Below are 23390 nucleotides of genomic sequence, written 5' to 3'. Positions count from 1 at the left end.
AAAGTTTATCTGCAAGAGCCTTAGGAAGACTCAAATTTTATAGAATTTATTAAACTTTTAGCCAACACATTGTCCTCCTCTCCTGCAGTAATTACCTGCTCTCCACCTCCTCCCATCAGCCATGGCAGACACGATGGGGAAGGCGTTGAAATTTTTGCTTTTAACTCCACGGTGACCTACAGCTGTGACCCCGAGTTCCAGCTGCTCGGGAATGGGAGCATCCGATGTCAGAGCAGGGACAGAACCAGCGGGGTCTGGAGCGGTGCCGTGCCCGAGTGCAAAGGTGGCTTCATCTGAGTGCACTGTTTGATACCATTATTTGTTATTTATTATTTATTATTTATTATTTATTATTTATTATTTATTATTTATTGATTATTATTTATTAATATAATATTAATATTATATTAATTATATTAATATATAATTATATTAATTATATTAATTATGTTAATATAATTATATTAATTATATTCTATAATTAATATTATATTAATATAATTATATATTAATATAACTATATATTATATTACTATATAATTATATTAATTATATTAATATAATATTAGTATTATAATTCTATAATTATAATTATAATTAATGTTATTTATATTATTAATTATTAAATATTATTAATTATTGATTATTAATTATTAATTATTAATTATTTATTTTTAGTTTTATTATTTATTATTTATTATTTACTATTTACTATTTAGTATTAACTATTTACTATTCATTCTTTATTATTTACAATTCATTCTTTATTATTTACTATTAACTATTTACTATTTACCATTAACTATTTACTATTTACTATTTACTATTTACTATTTGTTATTTACTATTTATTATTTACTATTTACAATTTATTCTTTATTCTTTACTATTTACTATTTATTGATTATTATTTATTATTTACAATTTATTATTTACTACTTACTGTTTATTCTTTACTATTTACTATTTATTGATGATTATTTATTATTTACTATTTACCATTTACTATTTACTATTTATTGATGATTATTTATTATTTACTATTTATCATTTACTATTTACTATTTATTGATGATTATTTATTATTTACTATTTATCATTTACTATTTACTATTTCTTGATGATTATTTATTATTTACTATTTACTATTTATTGATTATTATTTATTATTTACTATTTATCATTTACTATTTACTATTTATTATGAGTTTGGTATTTAGGACAAATCAGCATAAAACATTGTGGGTCTGAAATGCAGGAGGAAATATAAGGAATTTTGAAGGGGAAAAGGCAGCGCTGGAGCCGAGTGCTCCGAGCAATGATCCCTCTCTGTCCCCTAGAGAGAAGCTCAGCTGTCAAACTTGGAGCAAAAGGCACAGAGAGCAGAGCTCCTCCCAAAAGTGAGTTAAAATAACTCCACATTGAACCAAATCCCTTTTATTTTTCTCCTTTATCGCTTTTCTACCAAAATGAATTTCACCCCGTGAATTTCTGTTCCTCAGCTCCCCAGGGAAATGGAATCCAACCCTCCAGGAAGGGTCTCAGGTGGGAGATGAAGCTCAGCCTCTATAAAAAGGCGCTCCAAAACACCATCTCCTCCTCCCAGCCTTCCTCTTCCTTCAGGAAACCAGGTCAGTCCTGGAGGGGCATCACTGGCACTTCCTCCCACCCCTAAAACCCCGAGTTTTCATTTTTCCCCCCTCTTTCTCTCCAGTGAGCAGGAACTGGGCTGCCTCAGGGTTCAGATTTGTTCTGCCTTTGTACAAATCCCCAAAATCCTATTCTGGGGCCAGCAAGGGAGCCGTGTGTCCTCCGAAGCACCTGGGGATCCTTCCCCCACCTGGCTGCTTTCAGAAGTTAAAACAATCCAAATTTCCATCATTTTGTGGAAGTGAGTGGGTTTTTCCTAATGTTCTTGTCTTCTGTAAGTTTTCTCTGTTTAATTTATATTTTTTTGCTGGTTGGGGCATCTGGTTCATAGCTCAGCTTTGACTGCACTGATCTCCTGTTATCTTAAAAAGCTTTTCTTTGTCTGGAATACATTTTAATTTACCAATTATTTCCTTGCCCTCACATTATCACAGAATTATTTTTTTTTAACTCATTTTTTGGGCATTTTGAAAAGCAAGAGAGAATTTTTTACCTTGAAGTGCTGATGCCAACCTTGTTGCACACAGGGAGGTTGTGCACAGCCAGGAGAAGCTGGACATGGTGGAAATTCTGGTCCTCCAAATTCCCCACCCGCTGCAAAGGAGGATTTTATCCGTGAAAAGGGTGAGTGTTGGCTTTGTGGGCACTGCTGGGACCCACAATTGTGTCACTGTAGGTGAGGAAGACACAGCCTCCACTGGAGGATCTCAACACCCAACTGGGGGATGCTGGAAGGTTTTTCTCTGGTGTCAGGGTCAAGCTGAGTTTTGTCTTTTGGGTCAAAACCAGAAAATCTTTTACCGCTCCTGATCTGTTCCAAAAGTGCCCCATGCACTGGTCACACTTCTCAGGACTCTTACACCTTGCTTTAAGATAAAGAATGACCTAAATCAGGTCTGTCCCACCTATAAAATGTAATTTTTTAATGATGATGTTTCAGCATTCCAAGAAAAGGATTGAAAATTACTCCTGCAAGCACTGGCAGGTTTCCATATCTGCTCCTCCCATCTGGGTTTTCCTTTCAGGATTTCCTTCCAGCATCCCCACTCCAGCCGTGATTCCTGCTGATCCCACCAGAATTTCCGAGCCTGCGTTGTCCCAGAAACCCCCGGAGCTCCTGCAGAAGTTGCTCCACAGCCCAGTTTTGCCCCGCCCAGCCTGATGCTGTGTTTCCAGGGCCGCAGGTTTTCTGCTCTCGGGAAACACCACAACAAACCCTAAACACAGCCCCGGGCTCCCTGGGGAGCTGAGCTGCTCCCGTAACTTCCCAGGAATTCCTGGCTGCAGCGGATCCAGCTGTGGATCCAGCTGCTGGCGGGGCTGAAAAGCAAAGCACGGACTTCCCTGTCCTGCAGAGTTTGAGCTCATTTATTTTAGGAAACCAAGGTACTTCGGATCTTACATTGTTTGATCTTTATATCTTGAGAGGTTTAAGCCCTTTCTTTAGCAAAATCTGCTTCTTGTACCAGCCCAAAGCTCCTCGAAGTTTTATTTCTACTCCAGGAAGATAAAGCCATGTGTGGGCTGGGCACCTCTGATCTCCTAAGGTAAAGGAGCCACTTCTGCTTTCCAGAGGGAGGGAGGCAGCTCAGTCCTGCTGTGAGCACATCAACCATTCACAGACACAGAATTACAACTCCTAAATATCCTCCCCACCCTGCAAATCTCCAACTCCTAAATATCCACCCTGCAACAGAGGGATGGGGAAAGTCATGTGTGTTCTTTCGGCTGCCTACCCCAATTTTGTCCTGTAAAGAGCTGAAACTCCCAAAGCCTTTCTGGGTTTTTATTTCTATTTAGTGATAAATGGTAATTCTTTATAAAGGGCAGTGTGTGAATTCAATTCCCTGCTGTTTTCTCGTCATATTTCATTCTCTTTTTCCAAGAAGCAATCAGCTTTAAGGTATATCCTGGCAATGCTCAGATTCCACGTTCAGTCTCTATCACTCTGAACATTCATTTTCTAAATGCCATCCATGGCAAGTTAAAGTGGATTATATATTTTTTAAAAAAAGCAGTAAAAGAGGAAAGCAAACCCATGCAGGGCTGTGTTTCTGGGAAGTGGTCTGGAAAAGGCAGCTGGAGTCACACCTCCCTTAACCCAACTCAGCCACCCCAGGACTGAGCCCTGCTGCCCCTGAGCTGTGTCTCGGCCCAGGCAGAGCCAGGGCTCAGCCCCAGGAGGTTTTGGCAGCTGAGGCAGAGTTTGTGTGGAAATCCTGGAGCAGCTCCAGCAGCTCCAGCGCTGTTTTTGCTGGCAGGTTTTGCCGGACACCTCCCGCTGTCCCAGCCCTGCAGCAGCTCTGCTCAGGCTGCTCTCCTGTGCTGCCAGCAGCTGCTCGGGCTGATTTCTGCGCTGCAGGGAGGGATGGCAGAGCCAGATAAAGCCGGGGGCCCCCGGCGGGCACAGAGCCGCTATCGTGGGGCTCAGCTGCCGCTCGGTTCCTGGGAAAAACAGGGCAGAAATGTGGGTGCAGCAGGGGCAGGGCTGAGCCTGTGCCCGGGCACGGGATGCAGATGCCTCCTGCTCTCTCCTGAAGCAGAAAACAGCCTGGCTGAAGGGTTCAGCCCGTGAGCCAGAGCATCTCACCGAGCTGCAGCTCTTGGTTCTGTGGGGAACCACTCCCTGCGGAGGCTCGGCAGGATGAGGAGCCTTTGCCAAAAACCTTTCAGCATCTTCCTGCCCCGTGCCAAGGTCACTGCCCTGAGCTAATACAGGAGAATTCCCCTGAATTCAAAGGTAGGGTTTTTTCCTGTTAACAGATTCCTTTTGCCTTATGCAGCCATCATCCCCCTCAGGCCAGTGAGCTGTAGAAGTGGAGCCAGGGTATCTCCATGGAATTTGTCACCGTGTTTACAAGTGTTCCAAAGGAATGCGTTATCCAAGGTGCTGGATTCCTCCCTTAGGAAAACACCTCTGCGTCCCAGGGCAAACGCCTTTGTAACATCTGCTCGGAGCTTAAATTGTATGGGAAAGGAAAATAAAGTGGAAATTAAAAAATAAATAAAAAAAAAAAGTAAAAGGGATAAGTTGGAGCTTCTCAGTGGAATCATCGCTGTTTCCTGGATAACAAAGGGAAGCAGGAAGGTGCAGGTCGGCAGCTGCTGGCTGCCCCTTCCTCGGACTGGGACATTCCCCGTCCTGCCCTTTTTGGTTCGGGTCTTTTCCTTCGGGCCTTGGCAGCTTTGGAGGGAGGGGAGCCTTTCCTGGGAGGCTCAGAGTGACGCTGAGAAGGCGAGGCTGAGGCAGGGGGTGTCAGGGGATGATGCCAGGGCTCACTGGCGGAACAGGCACCGCTCACCCCGGGTGTTCCACACCCAACCCAGCTCCCACCGCACTCGCGGATTTCGTCAGAGCCTTCCCGGAGCTGGGCTGAGCTGAACTGGACGGGAGGGGCAGGCGGGGGCTCCGTGGAGCTCGAACTGGCCCTGCGGGAGTGGCTGCGCTGTCCGGGCAGTGCCGGGGCAACCACGATGGGCTCCGGCTGCCGCTGCTCGCTCCTGCCGCTGCTGCTGCTGCTGGTGCTGCCTGTGGTGTGGGGTGAGCCCCTGGGGACGGGAGGGGTGGGGTGGGCGGGGAGCCTGGCACCCTGGGGTGGGTGTTCCGTGGGTGCGGGGGGGTTCTCCATGGGAAAGTGCGTAATCCACAGCAGTGTGCGTTATTCACAGCAGTGTGTGCTCCGTGTGTTATCCACAGCAGTGTGTGCTCCGTGTGTTATCCATGGCAGTGTGTGTTATCCACAGCAGTGTGTGTTATCCACAGCAGTGTGTGTTATCCACAGCAGTGTGTGTTATCCACAGCAGTGTGTGTTATCCATGGCAGTGTGTGTTATCCATGGCAGTGTGCATTATCCACAGCAGTGTGTGTTATCCACAGCAGTGTGTGTTATCCACAGCAGTGTGTGTTATCCACAGCAGTGTGTGTTATCCACAGCAGTGTGTGTTATCCACAGCAGTGTGTGTTATCCACGGCAGTGTGTGTTATCCATGGCAGTGTGTGTTATCCATGGCAGTGTGTGTTATCCATGGCAGTGTGTGTTATCCACAGCAGTGTGTGTTATCCACAGCAGTGTGTGTTATCCATGGCAGTGTGTGTTATCCACAGCAGTGTGTGTTATCCACGGCAGTGTGTGTTATCCACAGCAGTGTGTGTTATCCACGGCAGTGTGTGTTATCCACAGCAGTGTGTGTTATCCACGGCAGTGTGTGTTATCCACAGCAGTGTGTATTATCCACGGCAGTGTGTGTTATCCACAGCAGTGTGTGTTATCCATGGCAGTGTGTGTTATTCATGGCAGTGTGTGTTATCCATGGCAGTGTGTGTTATCCATGGCAGTGTGTGTTATCCATGGCAGTGTGTGTTATCCACAGCAGTGTGTGTTATCCACAGCAGTGTGTGTTATCCACGGCAGTGTGTGTTATCCACGGCAGTGTGTGTTATCCACGGCAGTGTGTGTTATCCACAGCAGTGTGTGTTATCCACAGCAGTGTGTGTTATCCACAGCAGTGTGTATTATCCACGGCAGTGTGTGTTATCCACAGCAGTGTGTGTTATCCATGGCAGTGTGTGTTATTCATGGCAGTGTGTGTTATCCATGGCAGTGTGTGTTATCCATGGCAGTGTGTGTTATCCATAGGAGTGTGTGTTATCCATAGGAGTGTGTGTTATCCACAGCAGTGTGTGTTATCCACAGCAGTGTGTGTTATCCATGGCAGTGTGTGTTATCCACAGCAGTGTGTGTTATCCATGGCAGTGTGTGTTATCCACAGCAGTGTGTGTTATCCATGGCAGTGTGTGTTATCCATGGCAGTGTGTGTTATCCACAGCAGTGTGTGTTATCCACAGCAGTGTGTGTTATCCATGGCAGTGTGTGTTATCCATGGCAGTGTGTGTTATCCATGGCAGTGTGTGTTATCCACAGCAGTGTGTGTTATCCACAGCAGTGTGTGTTATCCATGGCAGTGTGTGTTATCCACGGCAGTGTGTGTTATCCACAGCAGTGTGTGTTATCCATGGCAGTGTGTGTTATCCATGGCAGTGTGTGTTATCCACAGCAGTGTGTGTTATCCATGGCAGTGTGTGTTATCCATGGCAGTGTGTGTTATCCACAGCAGTGTGTGTTATCCATGGCAGTGTGTGTTACCCATGGCAGTGTGTGTTATCCATGGCAGTGTGTGTTATCCACGGCAGTGTGTGTTATCCACAGCAGTGTGTGTTATCCATGGCAGTGTGTGTTATCCACAGCAGTGTGTGTTATCCATGGCAGTGTGTGTTATCCACAGCAGTGTGTGTTATCCACAGCAGTGTGTGTTACCCACAGCAGTGTGTGTTATCCATGGCAGTGTGTGTTATCCACAGCAGTGTGTGTTATCCACAGCAGTGTGTGTTATCCACAGCAGTGTGTGTTATCCATGGCAGTGTGTGTTATCCACAGCAGTGTGTGTTATCCACAGCAGTGTGTGTTATCCATGGCAGTGTGTGTTATCCATGGCAGTGTGTGTTATCCATGGCAGTGTGTGTTATCCACAGCAGTGTGTGTTATCCATGGCAGTGTGTTATCCACAGCAGTGTGTGTTATCCATGGCAGTGTGTGTTATCCATGGCAGTGTGTGTTATCCATGGCAGTGTGTGTTATCCACAGCAGTGTGTGTTATCCATGGCAGTGTGTGTTATCCACGGCAGTGTGTGTTATCCACAGCAGTGTGTGTTATCCATGGCAGTGTGTGTTATCCATGGCAGTGTGTGTTATCCATAGGAGTGTGTGTTATCCATGGCAGTGTGTGTTATCCACAGCAGTGTGTGTTATCCACAGCAGTGTGTGTTATCCACAGCAGTGTGTGTTATCCATGGCAGTGTGTGTTATCCACAGCAGTGTGTGTTATCCATGGCATTGTGTGTTATCCATGGCAGTGTGTGTTATCCACAGCAGTGTGTGTTATCCACAGCAGTGTGTGTTATCCACAGCAGTGTGTGTTATCCATGGCAGTGTGTGTTATCCACAGCAGTGTGTGTTATCCACAGCAGTGTGTGTTATCCATAGGAGTGTGTGTTATCCATAGGAGTGTGTGTTATCCACAGCAGTGTGTGTTATCCACAGCAGTGTGTGTTATCCACGGCAGTGTGTGTTATCCATGGCAGTGTGTGTTATCCATGGCAGTGTGTGTTATCCATGGCAGTGTGTGTTATCCACAGCAGTGTGTGTTATCCACAGCAGTGTGTGTTATCCACAGCAGTGTGTGTTATCCATGGCAGTGTGTGTTATCCATGGCAGTGTGTGTTATCCATGGCAGTGTGTGCTCCGTGTCTGTGCCCCACATCCCTGTCCCTGCGTGTGCTCCCTGTGTGTGCCCTGCTCCCTGTGCCACCCTTTCCCCCAGGCTCTGGTTGTGCCCTTTCTGTGTCCAAAAGCAGCAGAGGGAGCCCTGCTGAATCCCCGTTTATTTTCCCACAGCGGACTGCGGGCCGCTGCCAAATATCAGCCACGCCGAGCCCCAGGGGGACACCAAAGAGCAGCAGAGCTTCAGTGTGGGCTCCACCGTGACCTTCAGCTGTGTCCCGGGTTACACCAAGCGCCCCTTTCTCTCCGACACCATCCAGTGCCTGAGCAACTCCCGCTGGTCCAGCCTGCCAGAGTTCTGTGGCCGTGAGTGTTTCCCTTTCTCTGACCCAAGGAGGGTGTGGGCTGCTTGTGGAAACATTCACAGCTTTGGCAGTCGCTGCCTCAGGGCTTTCCTCATCAACAGGATGAAGTGGTTGGGCCACTTCTCTTGCTGCCCCTTTTTCCTACACTCCACCAAGGCTGTTGCCATGGGCTGGCACTTGAGTGTTGATAAAAAACAGAGGAACGGCTTGGGAAGCACATGGGAAAGGGGAAGGACTGCAGGGGCAGAGCACTGAGTGACCAAAGGGTTAATCATGGAGGGAGGTTTGGCTTTGGGGATTTGGAAACTTCTCCAGTGAGAAGCGGCTGCACTTTCCCACCTCAGACAATTCCCCGGTGGATGTGGCCAGGGAGGAGGGCACTGTCTGGAGTATCCATGTTCTTAGTGAGGCTCGTGCATTATCCCTCAGATTTATATTTATAGTTGAAAGCAAAATATTGTTATTTTTGCTGTGTAACCGGACATTTTGGTTGTCCCTGTGCTGATCAGGCAGCTGTCCCAGGCCACCAGTTGTGAAATTTGCTTCGATATCACCAGAAGATCAAAGGCAGAATTTTTACGCCGTTAATACCACGGTGAGGTACATTTGTCGCCCAACTCATGAAAACACCACAGACCAGCCCCCCACCAGCACCTGTTTGGACAACTTAACGTGGACAGAAGTTCCTGAACTGTGTCAGAGTGAGTGTCTCCACGTCATTTCATCTTCTCCAAGACTCCATTCCAAGTGCCAATACATCTGTATTTTTAAATTGTTCTTTTCTAAGTACATTTAACATGAAATCATGCCTGATTTGACATTGCCACACTGCCATGAAAACTGAGTCTGTGGGGTTTTTCATTTCATTTTCAGTCTCATATTGTCCTAAGGACAATCTTACTCTTTTTTAGAGAAATCTTGTGGTATTCCAGCCAATCCAGAACATGGCCAAGTTATGGCAAAAGATCATGAGCTGGGAGCAACAGCCAATGTGGTTTGTGACCGTGGGTGAGTGTGAAGCCACTGCCCACTGCATCCCAGTTGCCTGATCAGGGTCACTGGGGAATGAACTGGGACATGGGGCTCTGCCCATACAGAGTCCTGAGCACCTCTGTGGTGACACAGCCTTGGTTGGTGACAACAAGCGGATTTTGGGCTGTGCCTTTGGCCCCACAGGTACAGATTGGAGGGAGCGTCACCTTCCATCAGGTGTTCCCTGCAGGAAGGCAAAGCTGTCTGGAGTCCTCTTCCAGCTTGTCAGGGTGAGTGAAGTTGTGCAGTGCTCAACTGGAACAACCAAATATTCCAGAAAAACCAAATATTCCAACTCAGAACACTGAATTTTTGGTTTGCTTCACTAAGTGAAGTCAGGCCAGCATCTCTGCAAGGGAAGAGCTGCTGTCACAAGGCAGGACATCACTGGTTCCTCCTGCCTGTGAAGGCCTGACAGGAACAGTGTCCCCCCCCAGGCTGCTGAGAGCATCCCAGGGGTCACCTCCTGAGTTCTTTCCTCTGTCTCCCACAGTGATTTCCTGTCCCCCTCCTCCAGCCATTGCTCACGGGCAGCACAGTGGGAACAGCTCGCAGGAGTTTGTGTTCGGCTCCATCACAACCTACACGTGTGAGCCGGGGCTGGAGCTGGTGGGACAGGACACCCTGCGCTGCACCACGGACAGCGGGGACAGCGGCGCCTGGAGCGGGGCCCCTCCCACCTGCCGGGGTGAGCATCATCCCCTCCTCACAATCATCCCTCCTCACAATCATCCCCTCCTCACAATCATCCCCTCCTCACAATCATCCCCTCCTCACAATCATCCCCTCCTCACAATCATCCCCTCCTCACAATCATCCCCTCCTCACAATCATCCCTCCTCACAATCATCCCTCCTCACAATCATCCCTCCTCACAATCATCCCCTCCTCACAATCATCCCCTCGTCACAGTCATCCCCTCCTCACAATCATCCCCTCCTCACAATCATCCCCTCCTCACAATCATCCCTCCTCACAATCATCCCTCCTCACAATCATCCCTCCTCACAATCATCCCCTCCTCACAATCATCCCCTCGTCACAGTCATCCCCTCCTCACAATCATCCCCTCCTCACAATCATCCCCTCCTCACAATCATCCCTCCTCACAATCATCCCCTCCTCACAATCATCCCCTCCTCACAATCATCCCTCCTCACAATCATCCCCTTCCCCAGCACTCTGCCCTTGCTGGGCTGATAATTGCTCCTAATTCCATCCTGCACGGGCATTCCATAGGGTTTGTTTCCAGGGGAGCAGCATCTGCTCTGCAAGGTGCCAGGCTCTGCTGAGGAACACCGGGAGCAGAGCCAGACATGGTTTTACGTTTTCCCTTCAAGAGGAACAGGCAGAAATGTAATGAACAGTGTGTGAAATGTGTCAGTGACTGCAGAGCTGGTGGAGGGAACTGAGAAGGGATTTATGTCATGTGTCCAACAACACCCAGGCAATAAATCCAGGTGGAACAGCAGAATCCCCTCTGCCCTCTGCCACAACCTGAGCTGCACATGTCACCTGCCCATGGGATGTTTACTCCTCTCTGAACTATTTTATATATTATGTACAAGTTCAGCACCAGCTAAAATAACATTTTGAGCGCTTTTCCTTTGTCTCTCACTAGTTAAAACCACAGCAGAGACAAACCAAACCAAAGCCTCAGAAGAGAATCCTTACTGGCTGGGTAAGAGCCCCATTACTTAGAAGTCCTGTTAATTGCTGTAATTGCATCACATTTTGGGCTTCATATTTTTAACATCCATTTCATTATTCTCCTCCCCAGCAAGCATCCTCATTCCAAGTTGCATTGGTAAGTAGCTTAAAATCCAAAATGTATTTTCCTACCCCAAAGCTGTTTGCTGTTAAAGGCCTGAAGTTAAAGGTTGATTTCATTCTCCCTTTCCCTTCTTTGTCAGTTCCCCCAGTAGTCCTTGGACTTCTTGCTGGGGTCATCATGAGCCGGAAAGAGAGTGAAAAGCAGTAAGTGATTGTCCCTTGTAAATTGTGACTTTCCCGTGGGATAAGTGGATTTTTCTTTTCAAGCCCTCTACCTTCAGGATATTTGCATGGTTAGCAGGATTTTTCCATGTTGCTAAGTTTCTTTTTATTCTAAAAATTTCCTCCTTTCTGTCTCTTCAGCTCTTATAATGTGAATTTACAAAAGCGTGAGATGAAGGGAAGGGATGCAGCCACGCACCTGGAGGTTACAGATGAGAAGAAGCAGCCCAAGCCCTGGAATTCCTATTTTTGGTAGGTTTGCTCATTCACCTGCCCAAAAACTGGTGCCAGACCTCTGCCTATAGCCAGGGGTGTCACTGCTGCTGAGCTCAGCTGTGCAGAACACCTTGGAGCAGGTTTTGACTTTCCCACACCACGATGAACACGCTGCTGTCCCGAGGGTGTTTCACAGCAGGGTTTGGGCTTTGCTGGCTGCTCTCTGGATGGATTTCCCTCGTCTCTCTCATCCACAGTCACACAGGGAACTGCCACGTGTGCCCCAGCTGTGAGGAGCAGCTCCACAGTGACCTGGCCCCTCTCTCAGAGCCCACACGCCCCGGCTGCACCGTCTGCCAGGACTGGCTGAGCTCCCAGCCCCAAAAACCCCGCACCTACTCGGTCCCCAGCATCAGTGATGGGGACAGGCAGAGCCCAGCAGGCACCAGGTACAGCCCCCAACAGGAGCTCGCTCCTGCTCCCCTCCACACGCCCCTGGGAGGCAAAACAATGGCAAAGGGGGAGGAAACATCTTTATGTGGATAAAGTGAGTTTTGCAGCTGGAATTCCTGTGGTTCCTGTTTTAGCAGGAGCAAGGATTTGATATTTAGGGAACAGTGGCTGTTTCAGCAGCTGGTGTTTTTGGAAAGCCACACACTCAGGTTGTCCTCTCTCTGTGTTCAGCTCTCCTGCCAAAGCTGGGGATGTGCTGAGGGGAAATGGCACAGAAGAAGCTGCTCCGTGGTGGAGTGAGGCAGAGCAGCCCAGGGACCACCAAAGGTCAGTCTTCCACCTAAAAATACCCAAAAGCCACAGTGGACCTGGACAAAAATCAGCAAATTTCATATCAGGGTAGAACTGTGTTTATCAGAGAATCCCAGAATGGTTTGGGGTGGAAGGGACCTTAAAACTCATCTCATTCCCAGCCCCTGCCATAGGCAGAGACACCTTCCACTATCCCAGGTTGTTCCAAGCCCCAGAAATGTGGCCTGGAAGGCAGATCCATGCTCTCAGTGCAGATCCTGAGTGGTTCTTCTCCACAGTGAGCACATCTGTCCCATCTGTGAGAGCTGGCTCCGTGCCCACACTGGCCAGGGTGGCAGCAGGGCTGTGACACCGGGGGACTGGCAGGACAAGGGGTGAGTGTGGCCAGGGCAGGCAGCTCCTCTCAGCACTGCAGTGTGTGCCCAGTGCCCTCCAAACTGACAGCTCACTGCTTCACTTGAAACGAGAATAGGTGGGAGCTGGTTGCTCCTAGCCCTGTGTTAGGGTAGGAGTGTGGTGCCATCAAGCAGAGATGTGAAAATGGGAGAGGTTTATTCAGATAATAAAAACACAGTGGGGTTTCTGTGGGTGTCTCTGGAGCAGCCTGTGCTCCTCAGCTGTGCTCACCTGGCTCAGCCTCGTGTTCTTTGGAGCTCTGCTTTTAAGAACCCTGCAGTGGGAGCCTCTTTTCACCCATTGCCCAGTGCTTTTCCCTCCTGTGCCTGTGGGTCATTTGCTCGTGGCGAGGAGGTTTTGGGCCAGAGCAGTGATAAGGTAAAACTGCTCAGTTTATTTATTTATCTCCTGACCCTCGCCCATGCAAGGCTGGTGCTCTCTCAGGCCAGCAAAGCTTCCTTAACAGTCAAATTCTTATGAAAAAAAAGATAAACACGGTTTGGCATGTGCATCTGCTTGCTTTGGCTTCAGCAAGTGTGAACTCCTCTCTGCTGCGTTTGTTTCGGGGTTTTTCCATTTATTCCTGTGAGTGCCTGTGCCACTGGCTGCGAGCCCCAATCCTGAGGGAGCTGGCCCAGTTCTTCATCCTCGAATCGCTGCTTATTTCAATTTAAAAAGGGAAGTTGTGAAGGAAAGCAGCTTTTGTGGGTGCTGGAGCCTGGGCAGGGTGGTTTGGAGAGGGGCAGGTCCTGTCAGGACTCACCCTCACCTCTCTCCCCACAGCCCAGAGCGCCCCGTCTGCCCTCCCTGCATGGACTGGCAGCTGCTGTCCCTTGTCCACGGGGACACAGGCAGCAGCCCCGTGTGTCCCCTGGCCGGGGGGGACACCCTGAGCCACCTGGTCCCTGTGCAGAGCCCCGGCTGCCACATCTGTCCCGTGTGCTCGGTGCCCAGCCACGCTCACCTGTGCAGCCCCCGCGCCCGGCGGCCGCAGGTAGGAGCCGAACGGGACCCCCCAAACACCCCGAGCTCCCCGGGGAGGGGAGGGGAGGGGGCTCCACAAACCCTCCCCAGCCCCAGGGGCTCCCCCTGACCCCCTCCTGTTCCCCTCTGCAGGATAAACCCGGCAGCTGAGGAGGGAGGGGAGCTCCAGCCCCGATCCCTGGCGCTGGCAGGGGTTCGGTTCTCAGTGCAATAAAAGGACCTGAAATCAAAACTCCGACTCCACCTGAGCTGGCAACGAAGCAGAAAAAACACTTTTATGCCCACTTTTAATGCCCATTTTTTTGTTTATTTTTCTGTGAACAAAGTATTTTTGCAGCTCTTAAAGCAAGATGTTAAAAAGTCAGTAAACGTTTCTTTGAGCTGGGAAAAGAATTTCCCCTTTGCACAATCTTACGAGATTTATTTGTACTTCTTAAACTGCTTTTTATTTTTAACTGAGGTTCTTGTCCTAGTGTGCAGATGAAAGTGCAAAATTTACAGTATTTATAGTAAAACTGTTTTATAAATAAAAGGAATGTAAAATAAGGAATATCGGTATCCTGGCTCTGGGGTTAATTTCGTATTTGATTACTAATTAAATTAACTAATAATTGATAAATAATAAACTAATTAATTAGATTAATTTAATTTAATTTAAAATAATTAAAATAAAAATGAAAATAATTAATTATAAATTTATATATAAATTATATATATAAATATAATATAAATATATAATACATAATACATAATACATAATACATAATACATAATACATAATATATAATATAAATATATAATACATAATACATAATACATAATATATAATATATAATATATAATATATAATTATATATTATATTATATTATATTATATTATATTATATTATATTATATTATATTATATTATATTATATTATATTATATTATATTATATTAATTTATAATTATATAAAAATATAATTATATATAAAAATTTATAATTATATAAATAATTATAATTTATAATTTATAATTTAAATATAATTATAATTCTATTCTATTCTATTCTATTCTATTCTATTCTAAATATTATTATATTTAATATATAATTATATTTTATATATTATATTTTATATATTATAATATATAAATATAAATATAAATATAAATATAAATATAAATATAAATATAAATATAAATATAAATATAAATATAAATATAAATATAAATATAAATAAATATATAAATAAATAAATATCTATATATATATAAAAATAAGATATATATATATAATATATACATCTGCTCAGACCGGCAGATTTCCTGTTTAGAAGGGAAACACCACTGCTTGGTGGAATTTTGTCTGGCTAAACTTGACTCACTCAGACTTTAAACTGCTGGGAAAGCAAAACATTGAGGTTTGGGGTTTTGTCTGCTGCAGAGGTAAATCACCCATCTGGGAGCTTCTCATGACGCACACTTGGGAACAGGAACCATCCAAAATGTGTCTACTACAGACCTTTGGTTTCTCCATTTCCCCCAGTGCCTTCCTGCTGGCAGGAACGAGCCTTTAATAAGAGGGGAACCCACAAATCACCATTTCCATCCACACATCAGCCTTGTTCCAAACAAACCCCCAAGTTCTCCCTTCCCAGCAGAGCACTGTCCTGTCCAGCTGTCACAGCCTTGCAGAACAAGCACTTTGCTGGTTATTTTTATTTCTCTCTTACTGGAAGCCATGTGAGAGACTAAATGGACTAAATACAACCTAAGCCTCGCAGCTCTGGGTTGTGTTTGGGTTTGCTATTTTAATCCCAGCACATTTATTCCTACTGTGTAGTCCAAAGTGATTTTTTTTTTTTTCAATTGATTTAATATGTGATTTGGGGATCAGCTTGGAATTATCTCCCCACAATCCAATGAAAGGAATTGCAAATGCTGAAACATTATTTACAGGTGTGATCACCAAAATTTACCATTGCAGAGGTTTTACTGCATTTGTAATAAATTCAACATAATTTTTCTTTATAATCTGAGTGCAAACGACCAAGTGCAATTCCAAAGGGTGAATGTTGGATTTGTAGGGATTGGAATCTCTCTGTCAATAAAAGAGATAAAAGCAGTTTGTGTCTCGCTGCCTGTTTCAGGCTCAGAAAGTGTCACCTATGTGAGGTGGGGAGCTGGAGCTGCTGGGGCTGCTCCTTCACCAAAAAGTCCTGTCTGGGGTCTTTATTCTTGCTGCCAGTGGTGAGGGATGAGCCCAGGGTGGGATCAGAGGGATTTGTGTCCACAGCTGCTCTGGTTTTTATGGGAGGAGGGAATGCCCCACTCTGCCACCTGGGCAGGTGAATTGTGCCACGTCCCTCAGGTGCCACCACCATCACCTGGGGCTCTGGGACAGAGCTGGGACACTTCCCCTGAGGATGCTCTGCACCGTGGGCACAGCTCCAGCACCTCTGCCTGCACCCAGCCCTTTTCCACCCCTCCTTCCACATCCTCCCCTGCCAAAAACAGCAACAGCGGCAGCCTGAGGCACCTGCGGCCTCCCCGGGGGTGCTGGCTGTGCCTGGATGTGCCGGGGAGCCCACAGTTCCTGTCTCACAGTCCTGGGAAGTCCCCCAGCAGCGTCTCCTTCCTCCCACGGGGGCACTGGGGGGAACTGGGGGGGAACTGGGGTGCCCATATCTGCCCTGCACCCCGGAGCCGCCGGCAGTGCCGGGGATGGTGCCCACCTTCACCCTCTGCCTGCTGGGCAGCACCGCTCTGCTCCTCAGCACCGCGCCCGGGGCTCGAGGTAAGGCAGAGCAGCAGCTCTGCTCCCCTGGGGCCTTCCTCCCACATCCCTCCTCCTCCTCATCGCTGCTCCTCTCCTCGCTGATCCCAGCGGAGGGAAATGGGAGCCCTGCGCTGGTCCCGGGTGGAGCTCGGCATCGCGGAGCCTCCGAGCTCTCCTGCGGATGGCAGAGACCCTCTGGGGTGATCAGAGCCGCAGCCGGGACCCCCAGGCGGGGCTGGGCACCCCCAGAGAGCCCCCGGCCCAGCCCTGTGCTCCTGCCAGCACCCATCCTGGGGTGCTCCTGGCAGCACCGATCCTGGGGTGCTCCTGCCAGCCCCGATCCTGCCGTCCTCTGCCAGCACCGATCCTGGGGTGCTCTGCCAGCCCCGATCCTGGGGTGCTCCTGGCAGCCCCGATCCTGGGGTGCTCCTGGCAGCCCCCGGCCCATCCCTGTGCTCCTGCCAGCCCCGATCCTGGGCTGCTCCTGCCAGCACCGATCCTGGGGTGCTCCTGGCAGCCCCGATCCTGGGGTGCTCTGCCAGCACCGATCCTGCCGTGCTCTGGCTCAGTCCCGGGCTGCTGCCGGGGATTTGTCACCAAAGGTGGCAGAGGGGCCCCCCAGGGGCACAGGGAGGGTCCTGCGGCCCCAGGGACCCCCACCCCAGCTGCACCGACACCATCCCGGCAGGAACCTGTGCAGGCGAACATTTCCTTTCTCTCCCTTTGCCAGCTGCCCTGTGCCCGTTCCCACGCGTCCAGCACGGGACGGTGTCCCCTCGTCGCTATTCCTACAGGACATGGGACACGGTGACCTTCTCCTGCAGCCCGGGGTACGCTCTGCGAGGCTCCCGCAGCAGCACCTGCGGAGCTGGCTCCAGGTGGAACCCCCCTCCTCCAGAGTGCAGGAAAGGTGAGAATCCCAGCGGGGTGAAAGCTCCCTCTTGTGTCCTCACACATTCGGGGGAAAGGCAAAGCCGGCGTGGATCTGTCCCGGCTTCCCTGCTCCAAGCAGAGCCGCCAGCTTGGCTGGCAGAGACAGAAACAGCTCCGGTGGAACACGCTGGGATGGCACGGGGGGATGGCTGTGCCCTGGCTGGGGTTCCGAGAGGGATGGGGAGAAGAGAACCCCGTGAGATGACAGGATCTGAATCCCGGGGGGATTTCTGACTCTCTGGGCAGATGTGGGGCATTTCACCTTCACTATGGAATGGGAAGTAATGGTAATTATTCACTGCTTCCATGTCAGTGTGGTTCCCTGCCAAATCCTGTGATGCACCTGCAGTCCTGTCGGGGCTGTCATCGCTGCCAGGAATTTCTGGCAGGTGCAGCTGCACTTTTAGTGAATTTAAGCCTCGATCCAGCAAATGGCACACAGAGCAGAATTCAGGATATCACCCTGGCAGCACACAAAGCAGCAAAGAGCAGAGCCACAGGCCGTTCCCTTCCCTCTGCAGAGATGAGCTGTCCTCGGCCACCGAACATCGCCAATGGGCTGCACAGCGGCCACTCCTGGGCCAGCTTTCCCCGGGGAGTGACCGTGTCCTACAGCTGCAGCGAGGGCTTTCAGCTGCTCGGGAATGCCTCCATCACCTGCACGGACTCCGGGCTCTGGAGCCGGCCCCTGCCCCGCTGTGAAGGTGTGTGGGTGCCTCGCTCCCGGCTGCCGGCTGTCCCGTGCCATCAGAGCAGCCGGCTCACGGCAGGAGGGGGCTCTGGGTGTGCAGGGTGCAGCTCACGCAGTGACATTAAAAGGACTCTGTTCCCACAGCCATCGGCTGCCAGGTACCCGAGGTGCAGAACGGGAACGTCTACAACCCCCAGAGCACCTACAGAGCTGGAGAGACTCTGCTGTTTGACTGCGATGCTGGATACAGCTCAGAGGACACGACTGAGGCTCGCTGCCAGCCCGGGGGCACCTGGGACCCGCCGCTCCTTGTCTGCCAGAGGGGTGAGTGCGGCTCTGCCCAGGAGCAGGGGCTGCAGCACGAACCGGGGCTCAGGCAGGGATTTAACCCAGCAGCGCAGCATCTGCTGTCCCCTCGTTCCCTGCTCTGTCCCTGAGTTAAATTTCTCATCTCCCTCTCGCAGTCCGACCGTGCCCGATGCCTCCGGAGGTCGCCAATGGAAAGCACAACGGGCAGGACAAAGCGTTTTTCACGGCTGGGATGTCTGTGAGGTACAGCTGCCATGCCGGCTATTACCTGGTTGGAAATGCCGCTGTGTCTTGCAGAGCATCGGGGAACTGGAGCCAGCCCAGCCCTCGCTGTGAAGGTGAGTCCGGGCTCGGTGCCCTCGGGGACAAACACAGAGTGACTCTGGGCACAGGGGACACCCTCACCAAGTCCACTGAGACCTTCAGTGAGAGACTGAATTCCATTTTAATGAAATATATGGGTTTATAATGTGCAAAGAGCAAGTTAAGATCCCCGAACCCCGAGCCAGCCCCCTCCTCCCTGAGCTCCAGTCACAGCCTGGCTCCAGCGCATCCACGGACGGTGACGGTGCTGAGACCAGGCACGGCCATGGGGGGGACATCGCTTTTAGGGGGACCCCAGCTGAGTTTAAACGAATCATTTCAATACTCTTTGTCCAAAAAATCGGAGGAGAGACAGGACACCCAAAGGCTGCTGCAGGATGCAGCTGGCAGGACCTGGGGCTCCACACCTCTGTCCCCCCAAAGTCTGACATGCTGGAGGGTGGGGCTGAGCTGCCTCTCCAAAATCACCTCTGCCAAGTTCTCATGAGGTTTTCCCGTCGCTCTGCAGAGATAAGCTGTCCTCGGCCACCGAGCATCGCCAATGGGCTGCACAGCGGCCACTCCTGGGCCAGCTTTCCCCGGGGAGTGACCGTGTCCTACAGCTGCAGCGAGGGCTTTCAGCTGCTCGGGAATGCCTCCATCACCTGCACGGACTCCGGGCTCTGGAGCCGGCCCCTGCCCCGCTGTGAAGGTGTGTGGGTGCCTCGCTCCCGGCTGCCGGGTGTCCCGTGCGATCAGAGCAGCCGGCTCACGGCAGGAGGGGGCTCTGGGTGTGCACGGTGCAGCTCACGCAGTGACATTAAAAGGACTCTGTTCCCACAGCCATCGGCTGCCAGGTACCCGAGGTGCAGAACGGGAACGTCTACAACCCCCAGAGCACCTACAGAGCCGGAGAGACTCTGCTGTTTGACTGCGATGCTGGATACAGCTCAGAGGACACGGCTGAGGCTCGCTGCCAGCCCGGGGGCACCTGGGACCCGCCGCTCCTTGTCTGCCAGAGGGGTGAGTGCGGCTCTGCCCAGGAGTAGGGACTGCAGCAGGAACGGGGGCTCCGGCAGGGATTTAACCCAGCAGCGCAGCATCTGCTGTCCCCTCGTTCCCTGCTCTGTCGCCGAGTTAAATTTCCCATCTCGCTCTCGCAGTCCGGCCGTGCCCGATGCCTCCGGAGGTCGCCAATGGAAAGCACAACGGGCAGGACAAAGCGTTTTTCACGGCTGGGATGTCTGTGAGGTACAGCTGCCATGCCGGCTATTACCTGGTTGGAAATGCCGCTGTGTCTTGCAGAGCATCGGGGAACTGGAGCCAGCCCAGCCCTCGCTGTGAAGGTGAGTCCGGGCTCGGTGCCCTCGGGGACAAACACAGAGTGACTCTGGGCACAGGGGACACCGTTCCCAGTGCAAACAGATCCTCCAGAAGGGTTAATTCCATGTAAAACGTATCATGGAATCCATTAACGCCAAGCCTTCCTGCGGCTGGGGAGGTTTGTGTGGACATCACGCTGATTTTGTTGTTGCAACATCAACAGCCTGTGGATTTGTGTTTTCTTTTGCTCCTCCTGCCCACCCTCATTTCCAGGGACCGTCTGCATCAGTCCAATCGTAGCCAACGGAAGGCAAATTGCTGGCCACGGACTCCTCTCTGCGCCCGGGCAAACGGTGACATTTCAGTGCCACGATGGTTACAGGCTGCGGGGCAGTGCCAGCGTGTCCTGCCAGGAGGATGGCAGCTGGCAGCCCCCTGCACCTGTGTGTGACACAGCACTGCCTCACCAGGACACCTTCAGCAGCTCTCCAGGTACACAACAACCTCGGGCTATGCTGATATTTCATATCCCCTAATCCTGTTTAAAAAATGTTGTTAACCCATTTGAGGGGAAGATCTAAGAAATATGAACCTAAGCCTCTGCAACCCTTTGGGAATATGTGTTTGTTTATTAATTTGTTTATTTATATTAATCAAAATAAACATTTTTGCAAGGCAAGCCTGACCCCTTTCCTCCTAGCAGTGCTCTTTGTGTGCTTGCCCCCGCTGTGCCTGTCCTGCCCGGTTCTCATGTCTCTTTTCTCTCTCAATAGGTGCTTGTGGTGCTCCCACAAGGTTTCAGTTTGCTGAGCTAAATGAGGAGCATAGAAATGCCATTGATTTTTCTGTTGGGAAGACTGTGCAATACACTTGCCGCCCTGGATATGCTAAAGTCCCAGGAATGTCACCTACTGTTACATGCCTTGAGAGCGGAGTGTGGTCAGAAGCACTAGAGTTCTGTAAAAGTGAATAGATCCTTGATTTGGTGTCTGTTGGTGCAGGAGGAACAGCTCCCAGGCTCTGTCCGTGCTGCCAAAACCTTGATGTTATTCTGAATGTGTGACTAGTAAAGCCATGTAACCCTTTGCTGTTGGAAACCAGTGTTGGGGGGAACTGGGAATGCGGGCAGGGGACTGGAGGAGTAATTCCATATTTCGTACTGTGGTGTAGAGAGACAGGAGCCTAAAATAAGGGTGTTTTCCTTTCCCAGGGAAACAGTGCAGTCATCCTGGTGAGCCTGTGAATGGCAAGATTATTTCCCTGACAGATCTCCAGATTGGATCTACGGTGGTTTACAGCTGTGAGGAGGGGTAAGTCCTGCTTTGGAGATGGATTAGGTGAGTGAACTAATCTGAACCTTCATTCACTCCCAGCAAATGGATTCTGCAGAGAAGCCCCAGTGCAGGGTTCCCTACAGAGCACGAGGTGCTCACTGTTGTGCCTAAACACTAAAGTATATCTGTATTTATAGAGATACAGCCTATAAATACCGGGAAATGGGTGGGGAAGAGCAAGGAAGGAACCTCCCTGCAGGGCCACGGCTCTGCTGCCAGCAGGGCTGGGGAGGAGCAGCAGCTGCAGCTGCAGAGGCTTGGGATGAATGACCAATCCTTCCACCACCAGGCACAGGTTGATTGGACAGTCCAGCAGACGCTGTCAGATCTCTGGGGCACGCGTTGCATGGAGCGGTGACGTTCCCCTCTGTCAGCGTAAGTAGCTCACGGCTCTGAGGGTTTGCACGGATCTGGGAAATGTTTTCCAGCAGAGACTGCCACTTTCTCTGCTGATCAAGTAGTGTGGCTGATCTCACACGGAGAGAGAAACGTTTGCTGGTAGATTCTGGGGTTTTAAAGCATTTCCCAGGCTCTCCTAGGTGTGACACACAGGTGACAAACAGACTGTGCCTGATGCACGTCTTGGCACCAGGATTTTACACCAGTGATGCAAAATAAGCATTTGATTCCTTATTTCTTAAGAAGCAGGAAATGCAAAGCATGCAGGTGTTTCCTCCTCAGAACTTTGATTACTGCCCCGCTTTCCACCTGCCAACAAGGATTTCCATCTTTAGAACCAGCTTTTTGTGTCCCACAGACTGAGGGATTTCAGGTGCTGCCGTTGAACTGAGAATCCTCGTTCTGCACCTCTGCAGGCATCCCTTGTGAGCCACCTCCAGACATCCCCAACGGGAAGCACTCGGGCCGGCTGCTGAGCGAGTTCCTCTACGGCACCTCGGTGACCTACAGCTGTGACCCCGGCTTCCCTCTGCACGGGGAGCCCTCCATCCACTGCACCACCCGCGACGGCAGCAGCGGCGTGTGGAGCGAGCCCCTGCCGGCCTGTGGAGGTGGGGCTGGGCTGCCCAAGCTGCAGGGACCCCCAGAAATCCCCCAGAAATCCTCCCAGAGCTGCTGGTCCCTGTTGGGAATGACTGGGAAACTCTGGCCAGCTGGAACTCTTGCCCCAGCGTTTTCAAGGGCTGAGGCCAGGCAGAGTGGGGGAGGCTGCAGGGTCACCCCACTGCCCCAGGATCCCCTTTCCCCTTGGAGATGTTTGATATCGCAGGATGCAGGCACAACATCGTCTCTAAGAAAATGATTTTCAGGCTTTTATCTTAAAATTGCAGCTCTTGGTGGCTTCACAGCCACACAGCTCTGCCTGAGGACCCGTTCTGAGCACCTGCACCTCTTTTCTTTTCCAGTGGCGAGTTGTCCGGTCCCACGGATCCAGAATGGGAGGATCGTGGCTCCCAGGTCTGCCTACGCACACAGGGACACGGTGACATTTGAATGTGACCCAGGCTACGCCATTCGTGGCCACAGAGAGCTCCAGTGCCAACCAAACAACACCTGGGAGCCGCCTGTGCCGGTCTGCGAGCCGGGCAAGTGTCCCACCAGGGCATTAACCTTCCCCTGCTCTCCCAAATCCACCTTTTCTGGCTCTTTAACAGCCAGGCTGGCTCTGTCTCCCCGCAGCTGGCTGCAGAGCCCCTGCCAGGCTGGAGTTTGCCGAGCTGAAGGAGCCCTACAGGAATCAGGAGGTGTTTCCTGAGGGGAGCAGGGTGGAATACGTGTGCCAGCCTGGCTACACCCAGCTCCCGGGGGTCTCGCCAACCATCACCTGCCTCAGGAACCAGACGTGGTCTGCAGCGCTGCAGTTCTGTCAAAGTACGTTCTACAAGTGCTGGAAAGCTGAAGTGTGAGGCTTGGCTGGTTTTCCATGTTCTCCCAGCTCTGTGGGTCTCTGTGGTGAGGAGGCTGAGGAGGCTGTGCTCCCTTCCAGGGCAGCAGTGTCCCAGCCCAGGGGACCCAGAGAATGGCAGAGCTGTTGTCCTCACAGATCTCCTCCTCGGCTCCAGAATTAATTACACTTGTGACAAAGGGTGAGTCTTGCCC

The 23390-nt window shown here is 50.3% G+C and overlaps 1 protein-coding gene across 1 annotated transcript in view; it reads left to right on the top strand.

Moving 5' to 3' along the window:
* LOC131587568 (uncharacterized) overlaps positions 1-23390 on the top strand; it is a 61144-nt gene that overhangs the window by 14530 nt on the left and 23224 nt on the right. Inside the window, exons 14-47 of the mRNA XM_058855568.1 lie at positions 89-283; positions 1341-1400; positions 1503-1631; positions 1715-1924; positions 2178-2265; positions 2922-3006; positions 4942-5191; positions 8103-8294; positions 8803-8994; positions 9205-9301; positions 9470-9555; positions 9819-10013; positions 10947-11006; positions 11106-11132; positions 11239-11302; positions 11462-11572; positions 11794-11985; positions 12221-12316; positions 12580-12675; positions 13481-13691; positions 16178-16457; positions 17170-17349; positions 17894-18076; positions 18208-18387; positions 18528-18710; positions 19205-19387; positions 19519-19698; positions 19839-20021; positions 20272-20490; positions 21600-21707; positions 22148-22342; positions 22697-22876; positions 22971-23162; positions 23278-23377. Of these exons, the coding sequence (XP_058711551.1) occupies positions 89-283; positions 1341-1400; positions 1503-1631; positions 1715-1924; positions 2178-2265; positions 2922-3006; positions 4942-5191; positions 8103-8294; positions 8803-8994; positions 9205-9301; positions 9470-9555; positions 9819-10013; positions 10947-11006; positions 11106-11132; positions 11239-11302; positions 11462-11572; positions 11794-11985; positions 12221-12316; positions 12580-12675; positions 13481-13691; positions 16178-16457; positions 17170-17349; positions 17894-18076; positions 18208-18387; positions 18528-18710; positions 19205-19387; positions 19519-19698; positions 19839-20021; positions 20272-20490; positions 21600-21707; positions 22148-22342; positions 22697-22876; positions 22971-23162; positions 23278-23377 (5182 nt within the window). The remainder of the gene's footprint in view (positions 1-88; positions 284-1340; positions 1401-1502; positions 1632-1714; positions 1925-2177; positions 2266-2921; positions 3007-4941; positions 5192-8102; positions 8295-8802; positions 8995-9204; positions 9302-9469; positions 9556-9818; positions 10014-10946; positions 11007-11105; positions 11133-11238; positions 11303-11461; positions 11573-11793; positions 11986-12220; positions 12317-12579; positions 12676-13480; positions 13692-16177; positions 16458-17169; positions 17350-17893; positions 18077-18207; positions 18388-18527; positions 18711-19204; positions 19388-19518; positions 19699-19838; positions 20022-20271; positions 20491-21599; positions 21708-22147; positions 22343-22696; positions 22877-22970; positions 23163-23277; positions 23378-23390) is intronic.

The sequence above is a fragment of the Poecile atricapillus genome, chromosome 23, assembly GCF_030490865.1.
Source record: "Poecile atricapillus isolate bPoeAtr1 chromosome 23, bPoeAtr1.hap1, whole genome shotgun sequence".
Taxonomy (NCBI): Eukaryota; Metazoa; Chordata; class Aves; order Passeriformes; family Paridae; genus Poecile; species Poecile atricapillus.
The sequence above is the reverse complement of the archived record's forward strand: the minus strand, read 5'-3'. Positions and strand labels throughout refer to the sequence as shown.